Source organism: Acipenser ruthenus, chromosome 5, assembly GCF_902713425.1.
Source record: "Acipenser ruthenus chromosome 5, fAciRut3.2 maternal haplotype, whole genome shotgun sequence".
NCBI lineage: Eukaryota > Metazoa > Chordata > Actinopteri > Acipenseriformes > Acipenseridae > Acipenser > Acipenser ruthenus.
This window is the reverse complement of record NC_081193.1, coordinates 40,483,280-40,508,500: the sequence shown is the minus strand read 5'-3', so window position 1 is coordinate 40,508,500 and position 25,221 is coordinate 40,483,280. Positions and strand designations below refer to the sequence as shown.

The window sequence follows — 25,221 nt, the reverse complement described above, 5'->3', positions numbered from 1 at the left end:
AACGGCCTACACTGCAGAGATTCACCAATCTCGGAACAGAGGAAAATAATATTATGTATACATTTCAAAATACAGATGCTTTAACTACAATGTAGTAGTTTTTGATACCTGCACTTAATATCTAGTCCTATGGTAGAACGAATAAATGTGGAAAATACATTTTGTTAATATATTTATTTCAATCACTAGGCTAACTTCGCAATTACATAAATGCAAGTTAGAATGCTAGTTAAATTACAATACATAGTACAAAGTACAGTGCATTTTGAATTGCACCAATACTATTATTACACTCCACGCTTATAATACAGGTATGGACAAAAGTTCACCTTATCACCTTATAGAATAAACAAAGTCAAATGAAACCTGCGGTACATTAACATATTGAATTACATACTGCTTTGTAGTTTCCCAGAAATTTACCGAAAAACTGACAAAAATGTGACATTTCGAAATCTAATATAAAAAGATATTGTACTACTATTATGGCTTCTGGTAGACTTTTGTGATATAATTGTGTAGTTTGTTTGATTACATGATATTAAATAAAAGTGAATATTTTCATATACTTTTTTTTTTTTTAATTATGTCTACATCAAGCACACACAAAATACCTTTAAAAAGTGTTTTAAAAAGTGCTTTATTGTAGTGGAAACAAAATCAGAAATTGTATTTGACAGTTCAATATATACAGTAAATATATAAAGATACATTATGCTATAAAAATAAAAGTTAGCACAACATTAATATGTTAATGTATAGTACAAATATAGATATATAGCTAATTTAATTTTGTACATAGCTTTTCTGTATGTATACAGAACACGTGCTGTATAAAGTTTACTTTTACTAATCGACTAGTTACAGGTAGCTTTTAATGTGGAAACAGACATTGAGTCTGCAGATGCTGACAAATATATAAATATATTTATTCCATTGCTCCCAGTCTATGTTGGCTGGGGTGTGTCTATATAAGTACAATACACAAATATTTACACATGTACAGTAAACAAACATCATATTTACACATAGGATTCCTTAGCATATGAAATATCCTCAAAAAAGGGTTGGCTACACCTATGTTGCACCCAATCATGCCTAGTTCTTGATATGGATTCAGACATGGCTCTGTGACGGAATACTGTTGATTTTTCACTTAACGTATCGCTGTCATTAATATTGTCTCTCTCCTTGTAGCCAAATGTACTATTAGTTATGGGATTCAAGAGGTTCTCTGTTACTGAATATGATCTGGTCTTTCTATCTGTTGACAGTCTGTTTCTAGCATCTTGCACTGTCATGGACCTATATTCAGAGGGAGCAGGAGGAGTTTGGCTCCAAATAGCTTGTTCATAAGATGGGGGCTGGCCCGGTTTTTTACTGTCTACTTGCTGAAAAACCTCCTCAGTTGAAATTGATGTTGTATGAGCTCTGGGCTGTGGTTCTGCTGCTTCATTTTGAGAGTCTTCCTGAAGAGTGTCACATGAGAACTGGCTTTCTTTCTGAGAGTCTTTCTTTAGGCTGCTCCTGTTGAAGCTAGTTGTTCCCCAGCTTTTTGTTTTGAATAAGGGCTTCTTGTCATTCCTTATAGAAAAGGACAGAGAGTGTTTCTTCAGTTCTTTGTCATGTTTCCAACTGTCATCAGTAGCTCTGGCAGAGAAAGACTGATGCCTGGCAAAGAAAGACCTTTTGGGGCTAGATGGGGAGGCCAGAGGAGAGCTGGTAAAGACAGAGTTGTCAGAAACATTGGAAAAAGTGCTTTCCAGGGAGCAGGTTGAAGAAGCGTTAGAGGAAGGAGCTGTTGGCATTTCCTTTTGCAAATTGTTGCTCAGCTTCAGATTTGCAGGCTTGTTGTCCCTGAAACACTGTGTCACAAAACAATCGTCCGAGTTTTGCGTTTTAAGTTGCTGGTCTTCAAAGCTTAGGTCCTCTGAGAAGTCACCTTGGCTCCGAGTCAGCTTTTGACATTTTATACCAACTGAAGGGTTATGAGCCAAAATGTTAGGCTCTGAGCACCTCCTATTTATCCTTTTTGTGAATATTTCAAAAATGTCAGAAGGAGAGTTCTTTTCATAAGTTGAAGACATTTGTCCATTTTCAGTTAGTTCCAGACTGCAGCCAGTGTCTTTTTGTTGCTTTGTGCCTAGGCTCTGAGAGTCTCCATCAACATCTGGGTCTGTGCTGTCGTATGCAGAGTCATGTTGGTGGGATGATGATGTATCTAAGGCAAAATGAGAATAAGAGTTATTTGAGAATAGTTTAATGTGACTCTCTGAAAGATCATGGCCTATAAAAAACAATGTTTACATCCATCCACCTAACATTTGATTTACACATACCTGAGCTATCAATCAGTTCCTCTTCATATGGCTCACCAAGCAAAGATGTGATGTTATCTCCAAATATTTCACAACAGTTCTCAATTAGAAACTGTGTCAAAGTTGTAATCTGTAAAAAAAAAAAAGTAAGAATTGTAGTGATATACATATGTTATTTACTTATTACCTCTTGTCACTAAAGTAGAAGTAGACTGATGATAAAAAAGAATGTTACAAATAAGTGTACTGACCTAGTTCAATAATTTATAAACTACTGACACTAAAACCCATTGTTATTTATTGTATATATTAGCTGTGTCTTATAACTGGACACGTTTCTAAAAAATATATTTCATCACACTTTGCTACCGCTAGTGATACATAATATGAAAGTAACATTCTAAACTTTTACATATCACTATTACTTGGTGCTAATATTGTCTACTTTCTGCTGTCACACAAGACTTTTAAACAGTATAAATATATATTTAGATTTTCTCCTAACTATATAATACTGCAGTGCATTTCCTATCTGCATTTATGAATACAGCCTACTATAAAGAACTGTAGTACTCACCTTTTCAGTCATCTCTTTTTGCACTTCAAGAGATAGTGTGCTGTCAGGCAAAAGCATGTTTGGTGCAATGCAAACAGCAAGGTTTTTGACATCCATCTTGTTAATCTCGGAGTTCTTGCTGATGTGGTGAAGCACACAAAGGAAGTGTTGCAGTAGGAGAATGTTAGGCCTCGGGAGCTTCTCTACCACCCTGAAAAAAGGAAAAGCACAATATATAATCTGCCCTGCCTTCTCAACTTCTTCTTTCACAAAATCACCAAATAATACAGAAGTACCTTTCAGTACTTCCTTAAATAACTTGTAAATTCCATTCAAAAGCCCCTGTTCTAAAATCGATTCAAATAATACATCAGCATCTACAATATACGTACAATCCGTCTCCCTGCTAAAAAACATATACAATTGTATACTACATTGTATACGACATTGCTAATGTGATTTACCAAGTACCCTCAGAGAGGTATTAACTTCCTAAATAGTGTTCTAGATTATAATTGTCCTTATACAGTATTTTAATAGTTACATAACATTATGCATATATATTTAGTCAACTTACAGTTTTAGGTTGTGGTATCTCTCATTAATATTGTCCAACTCCATTGATGCCATCCAGGGAAGATAAAGTTCAGTCAACAGCAGGCTGTCTGGAATGTGCCTCAGGAAATCCTGGAAACACATTAAAATGTATGTAACTCTTTAGAACAGCAGAAACCTACTGTGGGGATGATCACAGCACAGTATCTTGTATTTTGTTGTGCACCTAGCTAGCAGACAATTGTTACAGGTGTGCCCTAAAACTTCCCGATTTTGTTGAGATAGGGATGAATGAAACTAAATGAAGTATTACCTTGAAGACAGCAGCTAGAAGAATAATGGGTCTTGTGTCCATGTCGACCGCTGTTCCAGCATTTAGCTGTTCCTTGATCTCCTTGCACATCTTTGCGTTTGCAGCTTTTCTGAAAATCCCTTCAGTGGAGGTCCCTTTCTTCAACAAGAGTGTAAGAATATCCTACAAAAAAAGGGAGTTTGTTTAGAGAATTTGAATTTTGGTTTACTAAGGATGTTAATGCAGTAATATTTTCTGGAAACAAGTATTATCAGTCTAATAACATCTAATCAATAATGTAATATCTTGGTTGTTTTTTGTTTTTTTGTTTTTACTATAGTTACAGTAAGTAGAGAAGCACACAGTTGTGATTTGTTAGCAAAAATAAGGAAATCCAAATGCAGTATTTACCATGATGGGCTTTGGAAGTTTCTCGTCTTCATCACAGACCATGGACAAAGGCTGTCCGAATAACTGGGTCTTCATTTCTGGGTCTGAACGAGTGGTGGATTCAGACTGTGTGGAACTCCTCTTCATGAGAAAATGCCAAGACAACACTTTCTTACTCTTCTTGTTGCCTTCTGATGTGTAAAATAGATAGAAAAATATATTTTTTTTAACTCACTACAGTACATTCAATTATTTTTCAGTTTCTATGAAGTTTCCAATAAATACATCACACTGTTTTCCATGTATATTTTACATACAGTCTACAGCATAATACAATCCATCTTTTAAAAGAAACTAGAAATCTATCTAACTTTATACAAAACAGCATTTGAAAGCTAAAAACGTGTATTTATCTTTAAATATTACTATGCTAGAGGATTTACCACAAATGTAGTTACAGTTAGGATTTCATCATTTCAAACTCACCAATCAGATGACATGTTCCATCTTCACTGTCACATGGTGTTGACAAGTGGTAAGTTTTGGCATCACCCTGGAAACAAACATAGCTGTTAGTTGAACGGTCGGAGCTGCACACCACATACAGTAAACTAAGATTTGTGTAACCTAATGGGATAGACATTTTTAAACCTGATTGATGTTGTTTACAAATACTTCTCTCTCCAAAGTCAACCATGACTGCAAATGTCCAAAAATGTAATCCTTTAAAAATGTTAATGTGGTATGCTATGTTAAAAGTATAGGAAGCATAATAAAATACAGATAAAAGGCAAAGGAAATGCACGGGAAACTACAGAATTAGAATGCACACTGACAAAGGTAAGAATTCCATGTCAACAGTGATTTTTGTATCTATATTTCTGCTCAGCATGTAACTCGCTGTATTGAACACTGGATTAGACAAGCCTCAACCCAGAAGCTATGCAGGCAGATGCCTCCCACTGGCTGCATGATATGTTAGCAAACACAATCATTTTTAAATAGGTATGTAGGTATTGAAAACAAACTAGTGAAGATGGAAAAACTGCTTTTCATTGCACCAATAATTTAAAATAAAACTTACATCCAAAGCAGACTCGATGAAGGAATCCATATTACCTCCTGATAGTGTTTTAGACTAAAAAGGAAACAAAACATTATTAATTGAGTCTATAATGTGATGCAGTAAAGAGCAAGCAAATGTTATAATTAACAAATCAATGAAAGTTAATACTGTATTTAAACTTACTGCAATGCTGCTACTTAACACCTTCATGAGTAATTTTGTTGATGGTACGTTGGGAGCTTCTTTAATTTTTGCTTCTTTAATTTTCCTGTAAAAAGCAGTGCAACCTTTCAGAAAAATATACATGATATTCTTACCCCTTTTGTAAATATTGCATTTTTAAACATTATAATCTGTTGGTTAATTAATCTTTAGTATTTTGTTAACTTAATAAAAAAAAAAATATTGATACAGTACTGTTAATAAGCTGTTTTATGAACATTCTAGGAGACTCCATACATTAAAGTGTATAGTTGCTCATAAAAGTGTGCAGTAGACATCATAAAGTAGAACCAAGGACTGGTTATTAATTTTATCATCAACAAAAATGTGTTGTTGTTTTAACTGTTTTGTTTTTTTTAGTTTAAAAAAAATTACAAAGATCATTCTTCCACATTATTATATTCTATGAACATATCTTATTGTTTTTTTTTCTTTCTTGCATCGCTATTAATGTATTATTTTACTTCTTATTAATGAAGTTAATAGCTGTCATATACAGGGTGGTACTTACCAGTGGAGAGTATCTAGCCAGCGTTCTTTCACCTCAGACGAGCTGAATGTAAAAAGAGAGCATGATTCTTAGTTACTAATCCAAAGGGGCAGTATGACAAACTGAACAGGAGGACAGCAGCACATGCCGTATTAAGGGAGGGGATGTAGGCGGTGGAAATATCACAGAGTAATGGAGACAGGAAGTAGCATCACGGACTCTCACTGAAAACACCTAGACTTCCTCTGTCCTTATAGGGCAACTGTAGTTTTTTTTATTTTTTACTTTTAGTTGGTGACGTGTGGAAACAGTGACAATGTCACAGCTATATTTACTATGCGTCACCTGGTAGGCTGAATCAAGGTGAATGCAGACTAAAGAGACACAAAGTGTGCTCCTTTTTATTAAAGGTGTTACAGAGGCCCTGTGGTGCTTAAATGTCTCGATCCAGTCTGTCCTATGTCTTGTAACTGTATTCCTCCAAATTATTGGTCTGGTCAGGGCAGATAACTGAAGGAGCCTGTTGCTGTTAAGTACACGATAATACCCTATGAATGCTTCCAACATCTCAAAACAGACTAACATAAGAACATAAGAAAGTTTACAAATGAGAGGCCATTCAGCCCATCTTGCTTGTTTGGTTGTTAGTAGCTTATTGATCCCAGAATCTCATCAAGCAGCTTCTTGAAGGATCCCAGGGTGTCAGCTTCAACAACATTACTGGGGAGTTGGTTCCAGACCCTCACAATTCTCTGTGTAAAAAAGTGCCTCCTATTTTCTGTTTTGAATGCCCCTTTATCTAATCTCCATTTGTGACCCCTGGTCCTTGTTTCTTTTTTCAGGTCAAAAAAGTCCCCTGGGTCGACATTGTCAATACCTTTTAGGATTTTGAATGCTTGAATCAGATCACCGCGTAGTCTTCTTTGTTCAAGACTGAACAGATTAAATTCTTTTAGCCTGTCTGCATACGACATGCCTTTTAAATCTATTGAGGATTTATGGGATTTGCTGGACAGATAATCACCACCTTCAGCCACCACTTTGATGGTGAACTAATGCAGATCGTGCTGTAGGAAGTGGGGAATTTGACCTGTTCAGATGAAGTAGAATAGTATGCCTCGCAGATGCCAGTTCAGCTGAAGGCAAGGGGTGGTCCTACTTCATACTAATGAGCCCTACTTGATCAAATTTTAGCTAAAGCAACACACTGACACCACCAAAGTAATTATTTTATTTCCATGAGGCTGTAAAACAAGAAGCAAGGACCTCTGTAGAAGTGTGAAGACCAATAACAAAAACAAAGTATTGATATAAACATTGAAAAGGACGTTGTGTAGAGAAAGAGAGAGCAAAACAATTACCACATTTATTTCCCAAAAAACACCTATCACCGGAAGTTTTCATTTTTACCTATAGTATTTGCTTTTCTTATCAGATCTTAGATATAAATATCAGATACTTGGAAGTGCTGGCTGATTCAGTTGATATCAGAATTACTTCTTGCTTGGTCTTTTCTAATTTCTTTCAAATTTGGAGCATATATAGAACATTTATAGAAAAAATAAGGACATTTTTAAAAATTTCACTAGCTGCAGTGTGTTGAACAATGTCAGGACCACCTATTGCTAGAAAACTTACATTACTTGTGGATAAAATAAAATCAACATCTTGGAATATAAGGTAACATCTATTAACTAACTGCTGTAAGCCTACGGTTCTGACTCTGCATAATAATTGCCTTATGGAGCCTTATGAAGAGTTTACTTTTCTTTCCTAGTAGTTCCCAATAAAGTGACTACCTCCTGTACTGTTCAAAGCACTGCAATGTTGTTAAAATGTTGTTTGTCTCAACTGACAATGTTTGCCAATGGACCAAACACACATTCACATAGAAAGTGAAATGGTTGGTAAGTGAAATGGAGAAGTGATGATAAACAATTACTCACTCACTATATTACCATAGAAGCAAGAAAAAGTAACAACAAAAACACACTATAGCAGCATATAGTTATACACATTCTTTTCAGCAGACAATAAGATGGGCCGAATTGGCTCCTCGCATTTGCAAACATTTATTGAGGAAGGGTTATCGTTTGGAATTATATTTTCTACTGATGTGCAAGCCCCTATATTCACCTGGGGTGGAATTGTGAATTGGGTCATGAACGTGATAATTGCTAATATATGAGAATCATTGGTATGAGTTTGATATAGCTTTCCCTGATAAGCCCTTAGTTTACAGACCTCTAGGAAATAATATTTTATTTAAAATTATCTTTCTATTGGTTTTATGTGTAACATTTAACGTAACATAGATTATCCACTTTCCCTAATAAGTTGTGTTGAAAATACCCCTTCATATAATTTAAATATCCCATGTATTGACAGATCACAGGCAGTACACAACTTTTATTTGTACAACAATGTACAAATTGGGAATCACCAAGAATAATGAACTAGTTTTGCATAATGCCATGCAAGTCAATCCATCAATAGTAGTATGTATTATTATCTGCCTAAGACAACAGTTGCAGCAAAGAAAGCAACATAAAACAAATCGTCCAGATTTTAAGCTATATTTAATGAAGTACAGTTTGCAACAAGTCCTTCTAACACTGTATCACCCAACAACCAGACATGGCATGGATGAGTATGACAGGAATGGTCTCTAAGTGGTGGGTATTAAATGGCTTTGGGAATTAAAGTTCTTTAAACTACACCTACAGATTTTGTTTTTGTGCCCTACATTGATGTTAACAGATCCCAATGAAAAACAGTCACCCTTAATTGAAGGCTTTTTCACTTTGCTGTAACCTACACAACAGGATCAATGCCTGTAGACATCAAGTCATTTGGACTGTTGATCTAAATGAGAATATGAACAATTTAAAGATCATAGATTGTATCATGTTCAAAGGTTATCTTAGCCATACTAAAACATGTTTTTAAAATATAATTGTATCTGTATTGTATGGTATGTGTTTTCAGTGTGAAGCATAACACATAACTCTTGATTGTATTCATTTTGAAGTAACCTTCTGTTTTTTAAATATTTCATCATTTTCCTTTTGACGGTTTAATTATCAGATATATTTGTGCGCCAAAAAGATGACAAATCAAATTGTCATCGGTTTATACTGTACTTCTCCTTAGCTCTTGTGACATACTGAAAGGTATTCCAGTTTTACTTCTCTTTTGATCTTCCATTCTGTTCCCTTTTCTACTAAACTGTAGACATCCTCATTTTAATGCACTGATAATAATATAGAGCCTGAAAATCCTTTCATGGATACTAGGATATTTAGGAAATTTAAATGGGGTCAAATGGACTTGTCAGAAGGCTTGCATATTAAAATACATTGCAAGTTTTTTTTTTTTTTTTTTTAATTAAGATGAGACATATATTCAATGCAACATATACAGTACATATAATTAGGGGTTTGAGAAGGTTAAAACAAACAGACAATAGGCAACATTACATGACTGTTGTATCTCTTGATACCAAATATAGTATCCTCATTTGTGCTGTACTTGTATGACTGCTTCTGCTAAATAAACAATTATAATATTGAGTATTGTTGATTCCCAAGAAATAAGTAACAAAAATTCCACAGCACATTTTATTTTGGGAGTGGGTTAAACAATGTTCGTGTTGTGCATTGTATCAAGCTGCCTCATCATACCCTCTTCCCTTATGGATATTAACACCTGAGTCTCTTCATTGCTCCAACGAATGTAAGTGGAGGATGGTCACGAGTTTTGATCAGACATAACTAGGAGAAATTGCATGGGAGTATAGTTATACACATTTAAGCATAGTACTTAGTAGTACTTTACAATAAAGTTGTTTTGACTGTTGTTTGGAAAGCTATTTGCAAGTGTATTCTGAAGTACTGTACAGTAGCTGTAACCATCTGAATTCACAAACCCACGATGCAGTTTATCAAACATTTTTAGTAATAGTTATAAACAGAAACTTGGTAAATACAATCTGTTTGATACTTTACAAACACATTTAGATTCATGTATGATTAGCATTATGCAAAGTTCTGGGGAAGATGGAGAAAAAAGTGAGGTTATGTGCAACATCAATCTGATAAGGAAAATACTGCAAACAAAACATTAGCTTCCCTGCTGCTATCTTTAGACCATGGTAACTTACGTATTCCCATGTGACTTTTATAGCAGCTTTAGGAAAGGACTTGAACAAGCTAATTAACATTTTCACGAGAAACCCGTGTCTACATGTGTAAGTGGGCGTTGATTTCACAAGCTTTTCCTGGAATCTCACAAGAAATGGAGACTTTCATGGTAAAATACTGAGACCGTTTTTTGGGACATTTTCACAAGCTTTCCCTGCCAAGTTTCACGTGTATTGTCCATTCACGTGAAATAATCACACATGTAAAATGGCCAGATGTCTACCCCAGGTTACCTGTACTGTTAATCGTGTATACCAGTACTTAAGAACATAAGAACATAAGAACATAAGAAAGTTTACAAACGAGAGGAGGCCATTCAGCCCATCTTGCTCGTTTGGTTGTTAGTAGCTTATTGATCCCAGAATCTCATCAAGCAGCTTCTTGAAGGATCCCAGGGTGTCAGCTTCAACAACATTACTGGGGAGTTGGTTCCAGACCCTCACAATTCTCTGTGTAAAAAAGTGCCTCCTATTTTCTGTTCTGAATGCCCCTTTATCTAATCTCCATTTATGACCCCTGGTCCTTTTTTCTTTTTTCAAGTCAAAGAAGTCCCCCGGGTTGACATTGTCTATACCTTTTAGGATTTTGAATGTTTGAATCAGATCGCCGCGTAGTCTTCTTTGTTCAAGACTGAATAGATTCAATTCTTTTAGCCTGTCTGCATACGACATGCCTTTTAAACCTGGGATAATTCTGGTTGCTCTTCTTTGCACTCTTTCTAGAGCAGCAATATCCTTTTTGTAACGAGGTGACCAGAACTGAACACAATATTCTAGGTGAGGTCTTACTAATGCATTGTAGAGTTTTAACATTACTTCCCTTGATTTAAATTCAACACTTCTCACAATATATCCAAGCATCTTGTTAGCCTTTTTTATAGCTTCCCCACATTGTCTAGATGAAGACATTTCTGAGTCAACATAAACTCCTAGGTCTTTTTCATAGTTCCCTTCTTCAATTTCACTATCTCCCATATGATATTTATAATGCACATTTTTATTGCCCGCATGCAATACTTTACACTTTTCTCTATTAAATTTCATTTGCCATGTGTCTGCCCAATTTTGAATGCTGTCTAGATCATTTTGAATGACCTTTGCTGCTTCAACAGTGTCTGCCACTCCTCCTATTTTTGTGTCGTCTGCAAATTTAACGAGTTTGCTTACTATATCAGAGTCTAAATCATTAATGTAGATTAGGAATAGCAGAGGACCTAATACTGATCCCTGTGGTACACCACTGGTTACCTCACTCCATTTCGAGGTTTCTCCTCTAATCAGTACTTTCTGTTTTCTACCTGTTAACCACTCCCTAATCCATGTGCATGCATTTCCTTGAATCCCTACTGCGTTCAGTTTGAGAATTAATCTTTTATGCGGGACTTTGTCAAATGCTTTCTGGAAATCTAAATAAACCATGTCGTATGCTTTGCAGTTATCCATTTTCAATGTTGCATCCTCAAAAAAGTCAAGTAGGTTAGTTAGACATGATCTCCCTTTCCTAAAACCATGCTGGCTGTCTCCCAGGATATTGTTACCATATAAGTAATTTTCCATTTTGGATCTTATTATAGTTTCCATAAGTTTACATATAATAGAAGTCAGGCTTATTGGTCTGTAGTTACCTGGTTCGGTTTTGTCTCCCTTTTTGTGGATTGGTATTACATTTGCTATTTTCCAGTCTGTTGGTACAACCCCTGTGTCAAGAGACTGTTGCATGATCTTGGTTAGCGGTTTGTAAATAACTTCTTTCATTTCTTTGAGTACTATTGGGAGGATCTCATCCGGCCCAGGGGATTTGTTTATTTTAAGAGCTCCTAGTCCCTTTAACACTTCTGCCTCTGTTATGCTAAAGTTATTTAAAACTGGATAGGAACAGGTCGACATGTGGGGCATGTTGTCCGTGTCCTCCTTTGTAAAAACCTGTGAAAAGTAATCATTTAATATATTTGCTATTTTTTTTTCTTCATCTATTATTTTGCCATTTGTGTCTCTTAGACATTTAACCTCCTCTTTGAATGTTCTCTTGCTGTTATAATATTGGAAAAACATTTTGGAATTGGTTTTAGCCCCCTTAGCAATATTGATTTCTATCTCTCTCTTGGCCTTTCTAACTTCCTTTTTGACTTGTGTTTGCAGTTCCAAGTACTCTTTCTGTGTGCTTTGTTTTTGGTCCCTTTTAAACGCTCTGTAAAGTGCCTTTTTTCGCTGAATATTTTTTTTAATTGATCTATTAAACCATTTTGGCCATTTTGTTTTAGATTTAGATTTGTCTACTTTTGGGATGTAATTGTTTTGTGCCTCTAGTACTACATTTTTAAAAAACAGCCACCCTTTTTCTGTGGATGTTTTCTCTATTTTACTCCAATCTACTTCTGTTAGTCTCTGTTTCATACCTTCGTAGTTTGCTTTTCTAAAATTGTAAACTTTAGCTTTAGTCATTACTTTTGGGGTTTTAAAAAATATTTCAAATGAGACCATGTTGTGGTCTGAGTTTGCCAATGGCTCTCTGACCTCTGTTTTAGTTATTCTGTCTTCATTATTTGAAAAGACTAAGTCAAGGCATGCCTCCCCTCTAGTCGGTGCCTTGACAAATTCCGTTAGGAAGCAGTCATTTGTCATTTCCACCATTTCAATTTCGTCCGTCGTGCCCCCCATTGGGTTTTCCCATTTTATACAGGGGAAGTTGAAATCCCCCATTAGTATGGCTTCTCCTTTTCTACACGCATTTCGAATGTCATTGTATAACAGATTATTTTGCTCAGCGTCTGAATTTGGCGGTCTATAGCATGCTCCTATTATTATGCCCTTTGAATTTGTGTCCATTATTCTGACCCATATTGATTCTGCATTGTTTTCTTTGTCCTGATTTAACACCTGGGCTTCAAGGCTATTTCTTATGTATAGCGCTACCCCTCCGCCTCTTCTGTCCTGCCTGTCTTTCCTATACAGTGTGTACCCACTAATATTATATTCGTCTCCATCACTCTCAGACAACCAAGTTTCTGTAACACCTATCACATCGTAGTTGCTTGTTAGTGCTGTAGCTTCAAGTTCTAACATTTTGTGTTGGAGGGTTGTCTTCTATCTATTGATGTTTTGTTTTGTTTTTCATATCACACTAAGCAGAAGAAAACAATGCAGACTGTTAGGGGCCAAGCAATGTTGATGGCAAAGATCTCTTTTTCACAAGAGGCTATCCATAGATCACTCAGATGAATCTTGTGTTTGAGTCTGTAGCCTGTGTTGGACTTGGGAGAAAACAATTAAAGCCTGATAGATTTAAAATATGACAGGTATCATACCTATCAACTTGAATACTGATCAAAGAGAGTACTGTATATGCAATTGGTTAAAAAAACAAAAACAGGATCACATTTATCTTCTATGTATGGATTATCCATTTTAATATTTACTGGCACAACTGCTTATCCTTATACAACTGTATGCAATGTATACTATACAATGTATACTCCTGTAATACAGGACAGTCAGTCAGGTAGAATAATTGATTAACTTACTACTGATAGGCTGGTTTGGGGAATGATGAGTTAATGCACCATAATTATAAACTTTAAAGCTATTCAGCCAATCTATGAATCCATTCATGAAAGCCAGATTGTTGAAGTTTACAGTTAGTTATCTACAGTATTGCACATTTCCATGAAATGCTTGAAACTACATGTAAGTTCTAGCTGCTTTTTCCACAACATGGCTTTAAATAAAATGCAGTATTTAAACTTTTCTTTTAATTAATTTATTTTTTTATTAATGATAAATAAATAATTAGTGATAACCAAAGATTACAGTAATTTCTGAGAAAGGTTGTGCTCTTGAATGGCTGTAACATTCATATAAACTGTATTGGGTTTACTCTTAAACAGTCATAATTTAAATCAATGCTTGACGGGAAACATTCCTTTTTATGTCTGTTCATAATGTGGATTCAGTAATAAATAACAAGACGTAGGATTTGAACTTTCCTCACCAGAAAGGTCTTCATATAACTAAATAAAGCCTCACATGACTAATGCTGTGTTTTTCACCAGACAGCCCACATACTGTATGACAATCTCTGTAGGAGGAATGTGAAATGTCAGTTCAGAGGCATTAAGAAGGTCTGGTGGCAAAGGCTGGATCTTAAGTCAGGTTCACAGATGCTTGCAAGCCAATTTTAATTTTAGATGGAACACTGACTGATATCACTTCAAACCAAATAAAAAGAAGGACATGATTATTTTGAGAAACTTTTTCCCACCATATCAATTGTACTGCATATTATCATCATTACATAACTTTCAGACAATCAAAACCCAAAGAACAGTATATGCACTTTATCTTAGGACCCATTCACACCAAATTCTAGAAGACACCAGACCAAGCTATGTGGCAGAATGCTGCAATGTACTCCCATTACAAATATTGTACAGCTGTCTGTTTCTGTCATAAAAAAACACATTGTATAAAAAACAAAATGCTAAAATGCGTCCATGTTTTATCTATTGTCTGCATTATGAAGAGAGGGTTAGATAGAATAGGGTACATCGACATTATTAACCCACTTGCAGCAGTTCTGAAAAGTAGCCAGTAAAAGGTCACTCAGCAGCCTAGGAACAAAAGTAGAAATAACCAACACATTTTTGGGAAAAGAAAGTTTTCCAAGGGAGCAGTTCAAAAAGCACTCCATCTGATTGATGCTTGATGTATCGAGGAATGTCCCTTCATACTGGATAAATGCACGTTGATCAAATGTTAAGATAATCTTGTCAAAGGTAACTGACAGGTGACTATCTTTGTTTTTTTATTTGGTTGGAGGGTTCATAATTGTGTACCCTCTACTTAAGGTGACCATATGGCTCTGTGTTCAGTGGGACAGTTTGGGACAGTTCCAGCTTTTCAACTCACAACCCAGTGCATTCTGGTACATTTTACCTGTCAACCCAATGCATTCTGGTATGTTTTACCTGTCAACCCAATGCATTCTGGTACATTTTACCTGTCTCAGGTACCGTTCTTTCCTTTAAAAGAAGCAGGACTACGATTACCAGAATCAAGAACATCACTCAAAAACCAAGGCTGAAACATTTTAACATTTAGCCTAGCTACAAAATCAACCCTTTAAAAAGTACATTGTAACATTGGAACTGGAGTCACAATTAAATTAACAGTAGAGGTGAAGAGTAATGTAAAAATACTGTAAGGAAAATAAAATGTATATTTTTCACAGTAGGCAGTCAAATACACGATTTCCGTGAAAATTCGTGATATCGTCAATTTTCCAGGGCCCTATGTATAACAGGCGGATAATTTATTTTGGCTTTATTGGCAGTTTTGATTGGATTGTCAATAAGGTTGCATACAGTGCTCGTAGCGTTCCCACTCTCTGGCAGACTGGTATGAAGAACAGGTTAAGGAAGCACTCGACGAGGGAAAGAATGTGTCAGATGTCAAAGTGGATATGAGAATGCACTGATGAAGTCAATTTGCTTGAAAACATTAAAGGTAGACCGGACATTTCCATCAATGGATTTAAAAAATCTGGAATTTATGCGATCAGAAACCCAAAGGCAGTGTAAACGGCGCCTGCTACTGTAGTAGGACTATTCTTTTTTGTGTTAAGCATTTTGTGTTATTTTGGCTGATTGTTATTCACTTATTGCCGATACATTGTAGATACAACTATTACTATGTTCAAGTACCACTGGTCTAGAGAATAAACATTCATACTGTTGACATGTCATTTGCAGCTGTTCTTATTTACAGAAAAAAGTAATCAGTAAAGGGTTACATTTTTAATCTCTCTCTCTCTCTCTCTCTCTCTCTCTCTCTCTTTCTCTCTCTCTCTCTCTATATATATATATATATATATATATATAGTACAATTAAGCCCCCCCTACCCCCCCCCCCCCCCCCCCCGTTGATAAATAGCCCTTAAGTTGATGAAAAATCCCCACGATTGATTACCTGAAACTGCAGTCATTGTGAGACTTGCTTAATGAAAAATAAGTCATCGTATTCATACCAGGACACCCAGAGACAAATACAACAGCTAGATTTGCATTTACTGTAACACAGCACACACACTAATACAATAGTAGCCTTCTACTGTATCTGTTTATCTGTCTAAGCCTGTTTGTTCACAGATGTTTCTGACGATCTATATATGCATTTTATCATATCTTTTATCAGTCTCAAAAGGAAAAATCAATACTCTGGTTTTACACCCACCAACCCACCCCCCTACAGCTCTATGCCAGGAGACCCCGTGGAAAAGAGGTGAAAAGCGTATTACTGTGTCAGCTCTGTTGAGAGTGAGAGTGAACTTGGGCTTGTAGCTCAATACATGAGACAGGAAATTCCACTCTGAAAGGCTCCACGGTCTGTTGTGTTTTTGGCATGCGCTAAAAATGACTAGACCAATATATTTTCAGACACTTGATGTGTTTACTATTTTCAACAGTATTGTTTTTAAGTATTCTCCTAGATCACCAGTTAGGATTTCCTGTTTACGTTAAAACTATTCACTCTTTTTTCATTGGTTTATGTTTCTATAGCTGGTATTCACCCAAATTTCCAGATAATTCCACTAACTGACTTTAGTTTCAGATTAGATTAGTACAGTGCTGTTAAAACATTAGAAATCCCCATTGTGTCTAAACGTGAAGCAATACTTTTGAGGTCACCTGCAGTTCTGGTTACTGCACAACAAGAGCAGGATTTCCCCATTTATATTTACAACATGTTTAATCCTTAACCATAACTCAACTACTGTATTTAATGTAAGAAGACATTATTTGTACAGTTGACATGTATGGTACAATATACAGCTAGATTATTTTGATAACTTTCTAGGCTGATGTTGAGGTTTTTTTTCACCAAAATACAATAATAATATAAAATATGTTATTATATCAAGAAACAACAAAATGTAAACATTTTGTTGAGGTGCTTCAATTACTTTCAAACCTGTGAAAGGCAATGAGGCAGACCAAGGCTAGTTGTTATAGGGGTATGTAACATGGATTAATGCGTCTAGCTGTTTAGCGACTCCAAATCCCCATGTAGCAGATAAGTTGTGAGGAGGCTTGTGTGATTTTTGCTGTGTGAAAGTTTGTGTGCCAGGAATTGTATAGCCACTGCATTTAAAATGTTTTGCTTTGTACCAAAACACAAAGTAATAGGGAGCTATGGCGGTAATATTACCTTAAACAGGAACTTTCGGCACTCAATATTTAGAGCTGATTGCAGTTAAAGGTGGCTGATGGGATTGGGGAACCGAGAAATGTTTGTTTAGGAGAGTGTGTAGGAGTGTGGAGTGGTGAGCGAGAGCGGGAGTGGAGAGGAAGGAAGGAAAGAGGATTGGTATTGCACCGTCATAGCCGAAGCTTGTGTGCCGGTTTGTTTATTTTGAAGAGTTTGTTTTCTTTTATAGTGTTTTGTTCAAACCTTTGATTTGTTCCAGTGTTTTATTTATTTGCTTTGTTGGTGAATAAAAGTGCACAGAAAGCACTAAACTGTAGTATCTGAGTTTGGGTTTGCTATTCCTGCCGTTGACCAGCCTTGACTGCTCCGCCACTTTACCACAGGCATAAATAAGTATATCATGTATATACAATTACCCATCTATTTAAAGTTATTTAACAAACAGCCAATAGGAAAACATAACCCTATGAAAATGTCAAGATATCAGTATTATTTCAACACTAATATGATATGGCATCTTTCTTTGTCTTAAAATTGTGTTGGAGCATTATAAATCCTCATAAACCTTTCCAACATACATATGGACCATGAGCACACCATTGACACTGCACTTAAAATAAAGCAGCACTGGTGAAGTGTAAGGTTTGGTTCATGTGGATACTTATCTTCCAGGTTACTTTTGAAGATAAGCTGACCCATACTAGTTTCAACAATCTTGCCCTCCATTCTATTGAAAGGTAAATACAAAAGTAGATTTCCTTACTTTAACTTGGCAATGACCAGCACATCACTGAACAGAAACAAATGACTCTCTTTAGTCTGTAAGCCCTCTGTCAGCTGCGCACAATCATTGAGGATGAGCTCTGCATTCTCAATGGTCAAGCCCAGTACAAACGGGCATTGCTCAACTGGTTCTAACTGGAAACAAAAGAAACACATACCAACACATTCAATATGTATTAACTAACTGGGAGAAAAGCTATAATTCACTTTTTACATAATACATTTCAATAGAAAAAAGAGAAAAGCACTTTAAACAACAGTTTTCATCTAACAAACAAATCACTAGAATAAACAAGATTTTACGGGTTATAACATCAGTGGGTAATTATCACAGTATGCCATATAACTACTCAACTCCAAAATATGTTATAGTTCTTCAAATTGTTGAATACATTATTTTATACTCACACTTTAATTGTATAAGCTTTTACAGTATGATACATTGTAAGTTAGAGAATCATTCTGTATTTTTACTCTATTCAAGGTCCCCCTAATTCCCTGTGCTTTAAAAGCTGATGACCTGTTTTGTCGTGTGTACTGAACATAGTAATCCATATTTCAATACTGGGGCCCCTGAAATGCAGCATGTTCTACTGGAAGACTTGCTTTCCTTCCCATGCTTATGAAACCCTGACCACATCATAATCATTGAAGAATGTTATCTAATGATAACAGTAGTGATCACCAGGGCACAGTTTCAAACATTATCAAGTCGAAACCTGGGAAAGGATGTTGTTAACTTCCATCTACTGTAACCTTTTGATGTTATCACATAGAAAGAAAGAGATGGCTCAGAATCCCTTGAGGCACAACACATTGATTTAGCTTTCTATTAAAACTTAACAAGGCGGTCTCCCAAGTGGCACATCCAGTAAAGGTGCTCCGCGTGGAGTGCAGGATGCGCCCTATAGCCTGGAGACCGCAGGTTCGAATCCAGGCTATGTCATTGCCGACTGTGACCGGGGGTTCCTAGGGGGCGGTGCACAATTGGCCGAACGCCGCCCGGGTAGGGAGGGATTAGGTTGGCAGGGGAATCCATGGTTCACCGCACACCAGCGACCCCTTTGGCCGATAGGGCGCCTGCGGATCTGCAGTGGAGCAATTCAGATCTGTGTTGTCCTCCGGCACTATAGGTCTGGTGGCTTCACTGTTGATTTGCAGTGCAAAAAATGACTGATTGGCAGGAACACAGTTCGGAGGACGCATGTTTCAGCCTTCATCTCCCGAGTCGTCGGGGGGCTGCAGTGGTGATCCGGGATAAAAACAATAATTGGGCATTCCAAATTGGGGAGAAAACCGGGGTAAAAACCATTGGCGACGACTACATTTAAAAAAAAAAAAAACTTAACAAGGCTTGACTTGTGTAAGGGATGGTCACTCTGCATCTAGCTTATGCTGCTTCTCCTGTAAAACATTCTATTAAATTAGGGATGCAAGGACTACCTTGTTTTAAGTCCCTTATAAGGGACTGTATTATGACAAAATGTGAATGTATTTTACGTCCAAATTAGTTGTCCCAAAATGGGTCATTATCTATAAGACCTGGTAAATCTTGTTGACTAAAATGTCTGCATGCTTTTAGCAAACAGGTTTTTCCCCTGTTTGGTGTTAAACTCCCACTTCACCACTGTTGACCTTTCAGTCACAAACATTTTCATTTTGGAGCAGAAAGACAGCCCAAACTTCCCACGTGTACGAACAGTAAGGAGATTAAACATTTTTCAACACGCAATACTTTTACTTATTTTCTTCAACATACTATAGTCTCTATCCTCCACCTAGGAGGAGGAAGATGGAGGAGGGAGGTAAAACACAGTACAACAACATACGAATATGGATTTACACAATATTCATTTTAAGTATACTGTGTTTCCAATGCCCAGCACTAGTTCTTAACTCTCACTACTGTACTTGTTCACTGTTAAATAAGACAGTAGAACGAAGGAATAAGCATTACACTTAATCCTAACTTGGATATTATAAGATGCTGCTTCTTCTCATGGTTTACAACCATATTAAATATGGTGTTACCCATCAATTTCATGGAACATTTCCAACAAAAGGGATCCAGATCTGTTAAATATATTTATGACAAAAACAAGATGCCTGTGCCTTCACAGAAGGCAGTTTAAAATGTTATAGAATATGCTTATAATAATCTTTTTAATAGCAGCACTATAAGACCTTCTAAACAGGTTTCATTTTCACTAGAAGTTACACAACAGCAGGGATCCAAAAGATGTACAAAATCGATTGGAAATGGAATTACACAAATAGCAGAGGAAGCTGTAGTGCATTTCAGGCAATCATCTCTGACAGAAAATGAAAATTGTTGAGTAACTAGATAAACTAGAAATGTCACTTCCCAGGTGTTCTTTGTTTCTTTGGAATTAGGCTTGTACTGTTATGTGTATTGGAAACATGTATTTAATCCTTAACACTAGTCTTCTTGTATTGTTTTTTATGATAGGTTTCCATTAAGAAAAAAAAAAACAGTTCATTGTAAACCTGAATTTGCTTATTTAAGTCCAAGGGCTGCTGGGAGATGTTCTTTAGAACTCCTGTGTCACATTCTATGCAATGTTTTATTTGGGTTTGTTTGCTTTTGGGTTTTTTTGTTGTAACGTTTGTTTTTTTTAATATGTAGACTGCTGTATATAATGTTATAAATCCAGCACGAAATCTTTAATAAGAATACACATTACTATTTGTTGAATTTTCATACCTTTCAAAATGGTTAATGAGTGAAAAGTGGGCTGTAACTGTAAGACCATACCAAACACTGAAGGGAAAAGGTCTTACAGTATTAATGACAGGCTGTTTTTTCTTTGTTAATAATCTTCAAAACATTTAGTAACAAATTTATAGATGTATAGATGTTTTATAAATAATTCCTTAAACTATCCACTCATGACTTCCTCAAAATGAACCATTTTCCATAAGAAAATGAATATCAGTAACAAGTGTTTTATTGTTAACCAGCATACCTAACACCTCTATTAAGAGGTAAGGATGGATTACAGGGTTCAGTCACGGATGAGCCAGATCTCTAGCCATTCAGTCTGTACAACCTTTAAATACAAATTGTACATCTTTTCAGTCACAGTTAATGATCTTTGTTTGTGTTGTTTCCCTGTAACAAACATCAGGAATGTGTTTTCCCCCCTTGTGGATTAAAACCAATTTAAGCCAAGACAAAAGTATGCCAATAAGCTGTGTAAAAAACAGCCTTCAAAAATGGAAAAAACAGGAAAGTTTTTGGGCCGCGCCCCACTTCCTCTTGTCTGTGGTACTTGACCCCACCCCCAACAGATACACACACACACACACACACACATACATACATACAGACGTGCTCAAATTTGTTGGTACCCCTCCACAAAAAATGAAGAATGCACAATTTTCTCTGAAATAACTTGAAACTGACAAAAGTAATTGGCATCCACCATTGTTTATTCCATATTTAATAGAAATCAGACTTTGCTTTTGATTTTTTATTCAACATAATATTGTAAATAATAAAACAAATGAAAATGGCATGGACAAAAATGATTGGACCGCTAACCTAATATTTTGTTGCACAACCTTTAGAGGCAATCACTGCAATCAAACGTTTTCTGTAGCTCTCAATGAGACTTCTGCACCTGTTAACAGGTAGTTTGGCCCACTCTTCCTGAGCAAACTGCTCCAGCTGTCTCAGGTTTGATGGGTGCCTTCTCCAGACTGCAAGTTTCAGCTCTTTCCATAGATGTTCGATAGGATTCAGATCAGGACTCATAGAAGGCCACTTCAGAATAGTCCAATGTTTTGTTCTTATCCATTCTTGGGTGCTTTTAGCGGTGTGTTTTGGGTCATTAAGTTAATATTAACTTAAAATATTAACTTCGCTTCTCGGCCTTTTGGCTAAGATCAAGTGTAGTATCTCTTCTTATTTTTTTTTTTAGGGCAGCAGTGTGGAGTAGTGGTTAGGGCTCTGGACTCTTGACCGGAGGTGGGGGACAATGCTGCTTTACCCTTGAGCAAGGTACTTTACCTAGATTGCTCCAGTAAAAACCCAACTGTATAAATGGGTAATTGTATGTAAAATTAATGTGATATCTTGTAACAATTGTAAGTCGCCCTGGATAAGGGCATCTGCTAAGAAATAATAAATAAATGTAATATTATTATTTGTTTATTTAGCAGATGCCTTTATCCAAGGCGACTTACAGAGACTAGGGTGTGTGAACTATGCATCAGCTGCAGAGTCACTTACGTCTCACCCGAAAGACAGAGCACAAGGAGGTTAAGTGACTTGCTCAGGGTCACACAATGAGTCAGTGGCTGAGGTGGGATTTGAGCCGTGGACCTTCTGGTTACAAGCCCTTTTCTTTAACCATTGGACCACACAGCCTCCTGTATGATCAGCATTTGCTGTCTCTCAGTTTTAAAACTATGGTTACAACATAACACAGTGGAATGATCACAGTACTACCATGCAGTAATTCTAGGGCAGTGTTGCCACATGTGAAATCTTTAACAATAAAGCCGAAATGAAAATGCTTTTATTTGCTTTGAAATCATTTCAAACTGCTTAATAGACTAGTAAGCACTGGCAAAATCAGATCAGTTTTATATGGTGCAAAACGTTTTAACGTTTTGTTTTGTTTATGGACTTTGCGATACCTGCACGATGCCTGCACTAATAGTCGTATCTACAACGTATCGACAATAACAATCAACCGTCTTGTTACAGACTTTCAACATGTCTGACACAAACAATTTTGGCTATTACTTAATTAAACCCTTGTAAAAAAAATGCTTAAGATAAGCAGCTACTATGGCAGGCAGTTTACAATGCCTCTGGGTTTCTGATTGCATCATCAATTCCAGATTTTTTAAATCCATTGATGGAAATGTCCGGTCTACTTTTAATGTTTTCAAGCAAATTGGCTTCAACACTGCCATTCTCATATCCACTTTGATATTTGAGACATTATTTCACTTGTCCAGTGCTTCTTTAATCTGTTCTGTATACCAGTCTGACAGAGGGTAGATGGCCCAGGTCCTGGAGCTCTTGGCCAAACAGGCACCTGTGGCCCCGGCCGCAGTCCCAACTCTGTTGCAGCCCCAGGGGAGATCAGAGTGGATGGGAAGAGGTGTCCCAGCTGGTGCAAGAGGACATGCTTTCTATAGTGGCCTCTGGGGAGGGGGACTCCTTCTCCTCTGACATGCAGTTAGGAGGGGAGCTCGAACCTCCTGCTGAAGAAGAACCTGGCTTCGAGGTAGCCTCGGAAGCCAGTGCTCCCCAGTTATCTAGCTCAGTTTCGGCACTTATGGGACGAGCTGCAGCCTTCCTGCAGGTCCCCTGGACGCCAGCAGAAGAACCACGCTGGTCCATTTTCCGGACACAGGCGATGGCTCCTCGCCCTCAAAAGGTCCCAGCCTTCCCTGACTTCATGGAGGAGGTACACTCCTCCTGGGATCGTCTGGCCTCAGGTCCTAGCGTGCTAAAGCAGGCCACACCGCTTGCCACTCTAGAAGGCGCAGAAAAGCTTGGCCTAGCGGGGTTCCCCCCAGTAGACTCCACCATCGCGGCCCTGGTTAAGGCCCCGCCGGTGGGTGGGTTGGCTAGAGACCCGGCGTGCCCGAACCCTCAATGCAAGGTGACGGAAATGCATCTCAAGCGGTCGTATGCAGCAGAGGTGCAGGAAACTAGCCTGTCTAACACAGCGAGTGTGCTTACTGCTTATATGGACGGTGTACTGTGCGAGGCCCAGTATCCTCCCAATACATAAATTCGGTCTCCAAGGGCAAGCTCTTGGCCAGAGCCTGGCTTGCTTGATTGTGGCTCGTAGACAGCTGTGGCTGTCACAAGCCAGAGTTCCTGATACAGATAAGGCTGCGCTACAAGACACACCTATATCCCCAGGACATACCTTTGGGCCAGCCTTGGAGGAGATCTTACAGAGATCCCACTGGGAATGTGTGATGTCCCGGCAGGTGGCCATGTTGCTCCCTACCCGTGCTTCCACGTGGGGCAGGTCACCAGGACAGTTCCAGTACCCATGGTTCCGCTGGCTGACCTAAGGCATTGCCACAGGGCACACCAGCATCAAACAACCGGGATCGCAGGTCACCCTCCTATTGTGCCAGAAACTATTGGGTCTGATGGCCGCAGCCATATCGAACATTCAGCTCGGTCTGCTTTGCATGTGCCCGTTACAAGCATGGCTCAATGCGTTCCACCTCTCACCTGTACAAGGGTGTTTGAATGGGAGTAGTGTTAAACCGTCAAGTGGTGATGACAGACGTCTCCAACTTGGGTTGGGGGGCGGTCTGGGAAGGCAGAGGAGTACATAAACATGCTGGAGTTGCAAGCGGTCTCCCTTGCTCTCCACCACTTCCTCTCGGTGCTGAGGGGTAGGCATGTGTTGATCTGGACGGACAACACGACAGTGGTGGCGTATCTCAACCACCAGGGTGGCCTACGGTCCCCGGGGTTGCATCGCATGGCCTTCAGGCTATTAGCATGGGCTCAGAGGAACTTGCTGTCCCTACGGGTGACACACATTCCCGGAGTGGTGAATTGGGCAGTGGACCTCCTCTCCAGGAAGGGTCCGCCTCCGTCAGAGTGGTGACTCCACCCTCAGATAGTGGAGTGCATTTAGGAACGGTTCGGGAAGGCACAGGTTGATTATTTTATTAATATTTCTGGGGTGTAATTCCCCAGTGGCGTAGTAAGGCTATATTATTTAATCTCTAATTCTGTAACTGCTTGTTACATACTTAATAGGCTGTACCCTGCAGAAGTAGTGTCGCTAATGCTTAGCCAGTAATTAGAATAGTTGTTTTTATATTTCTTTACAGTACAAGTGACAGGATTTATCTAAGATGCCTTCATCAGTTTTGCAGAAACATGAAAAAACTTCAAAGGAACCTCAAAAGGAAGCATATGGCTGAATGTACAAGGTTTTCCCCCTTTTTTACAAGTAGACATTTGCATACATTAGTTTACAAATTGTGACATATCCACTTAATAAATATTTAACTTATTTTACAATTCCTTTTTTATTATAATATTTTATACGCTTGCCATATAGAGCTGTTGCAGAAGGGGTGTTTTATTAAATTATTATTTTAATAAATGGCTTATACCATTGTAT

At 37.5% G+C, this 25,221-nt stretch overlaps 1 protein-coding gene and 1 pseudogene across 1 annotated transcript; one reads left to right on the top strand and one right to left on the bottom strand.

Annotated features, from left to right (window-relative positions):
- Positions 1-159: 159 nt before the first annotated feature.
- Positions 160-6,042, bottom strand: LOC117402596 (T-cell activation Rho GTPase-activating protein-like). Its single transcript, XM_034003917.3, has 10 exons — positions 5,911-6,042; positions 5,361-5,445; positions 5,196-5,249; positions 4,598-4,664; positions 4,133-4,302; positions 3,743-3,904; positions 3,452-3,561; positions 2,896-3,085; positions 2,340-2,448; positions 160-2,221 (listed from the first exon to the last, which is right to left on the bottom strand). The coding sequence occupies exons 2-10, from the start codon at positions 5,385-5,387 to the stop codon at positions 1,023-1,025; spliced, it is 2,088 nt and encodes a 695-aa protein (XP_033859808.2). The 5' UTR covers positions 5,388-5,445; positions 5,911-6,042; the 3' UTR covers positions 160-1,022.
- A 15,917-nt stretch (positions 6,043-21,959) lies between these two features.
- On the top strand, positions 21,960-22,135 carry LOC117403447 (U2 spliceosomal RNA; annotated as a pseudogene).
- Positions 22,136-25,221: the final 3,086 nt, after the last annotated feature.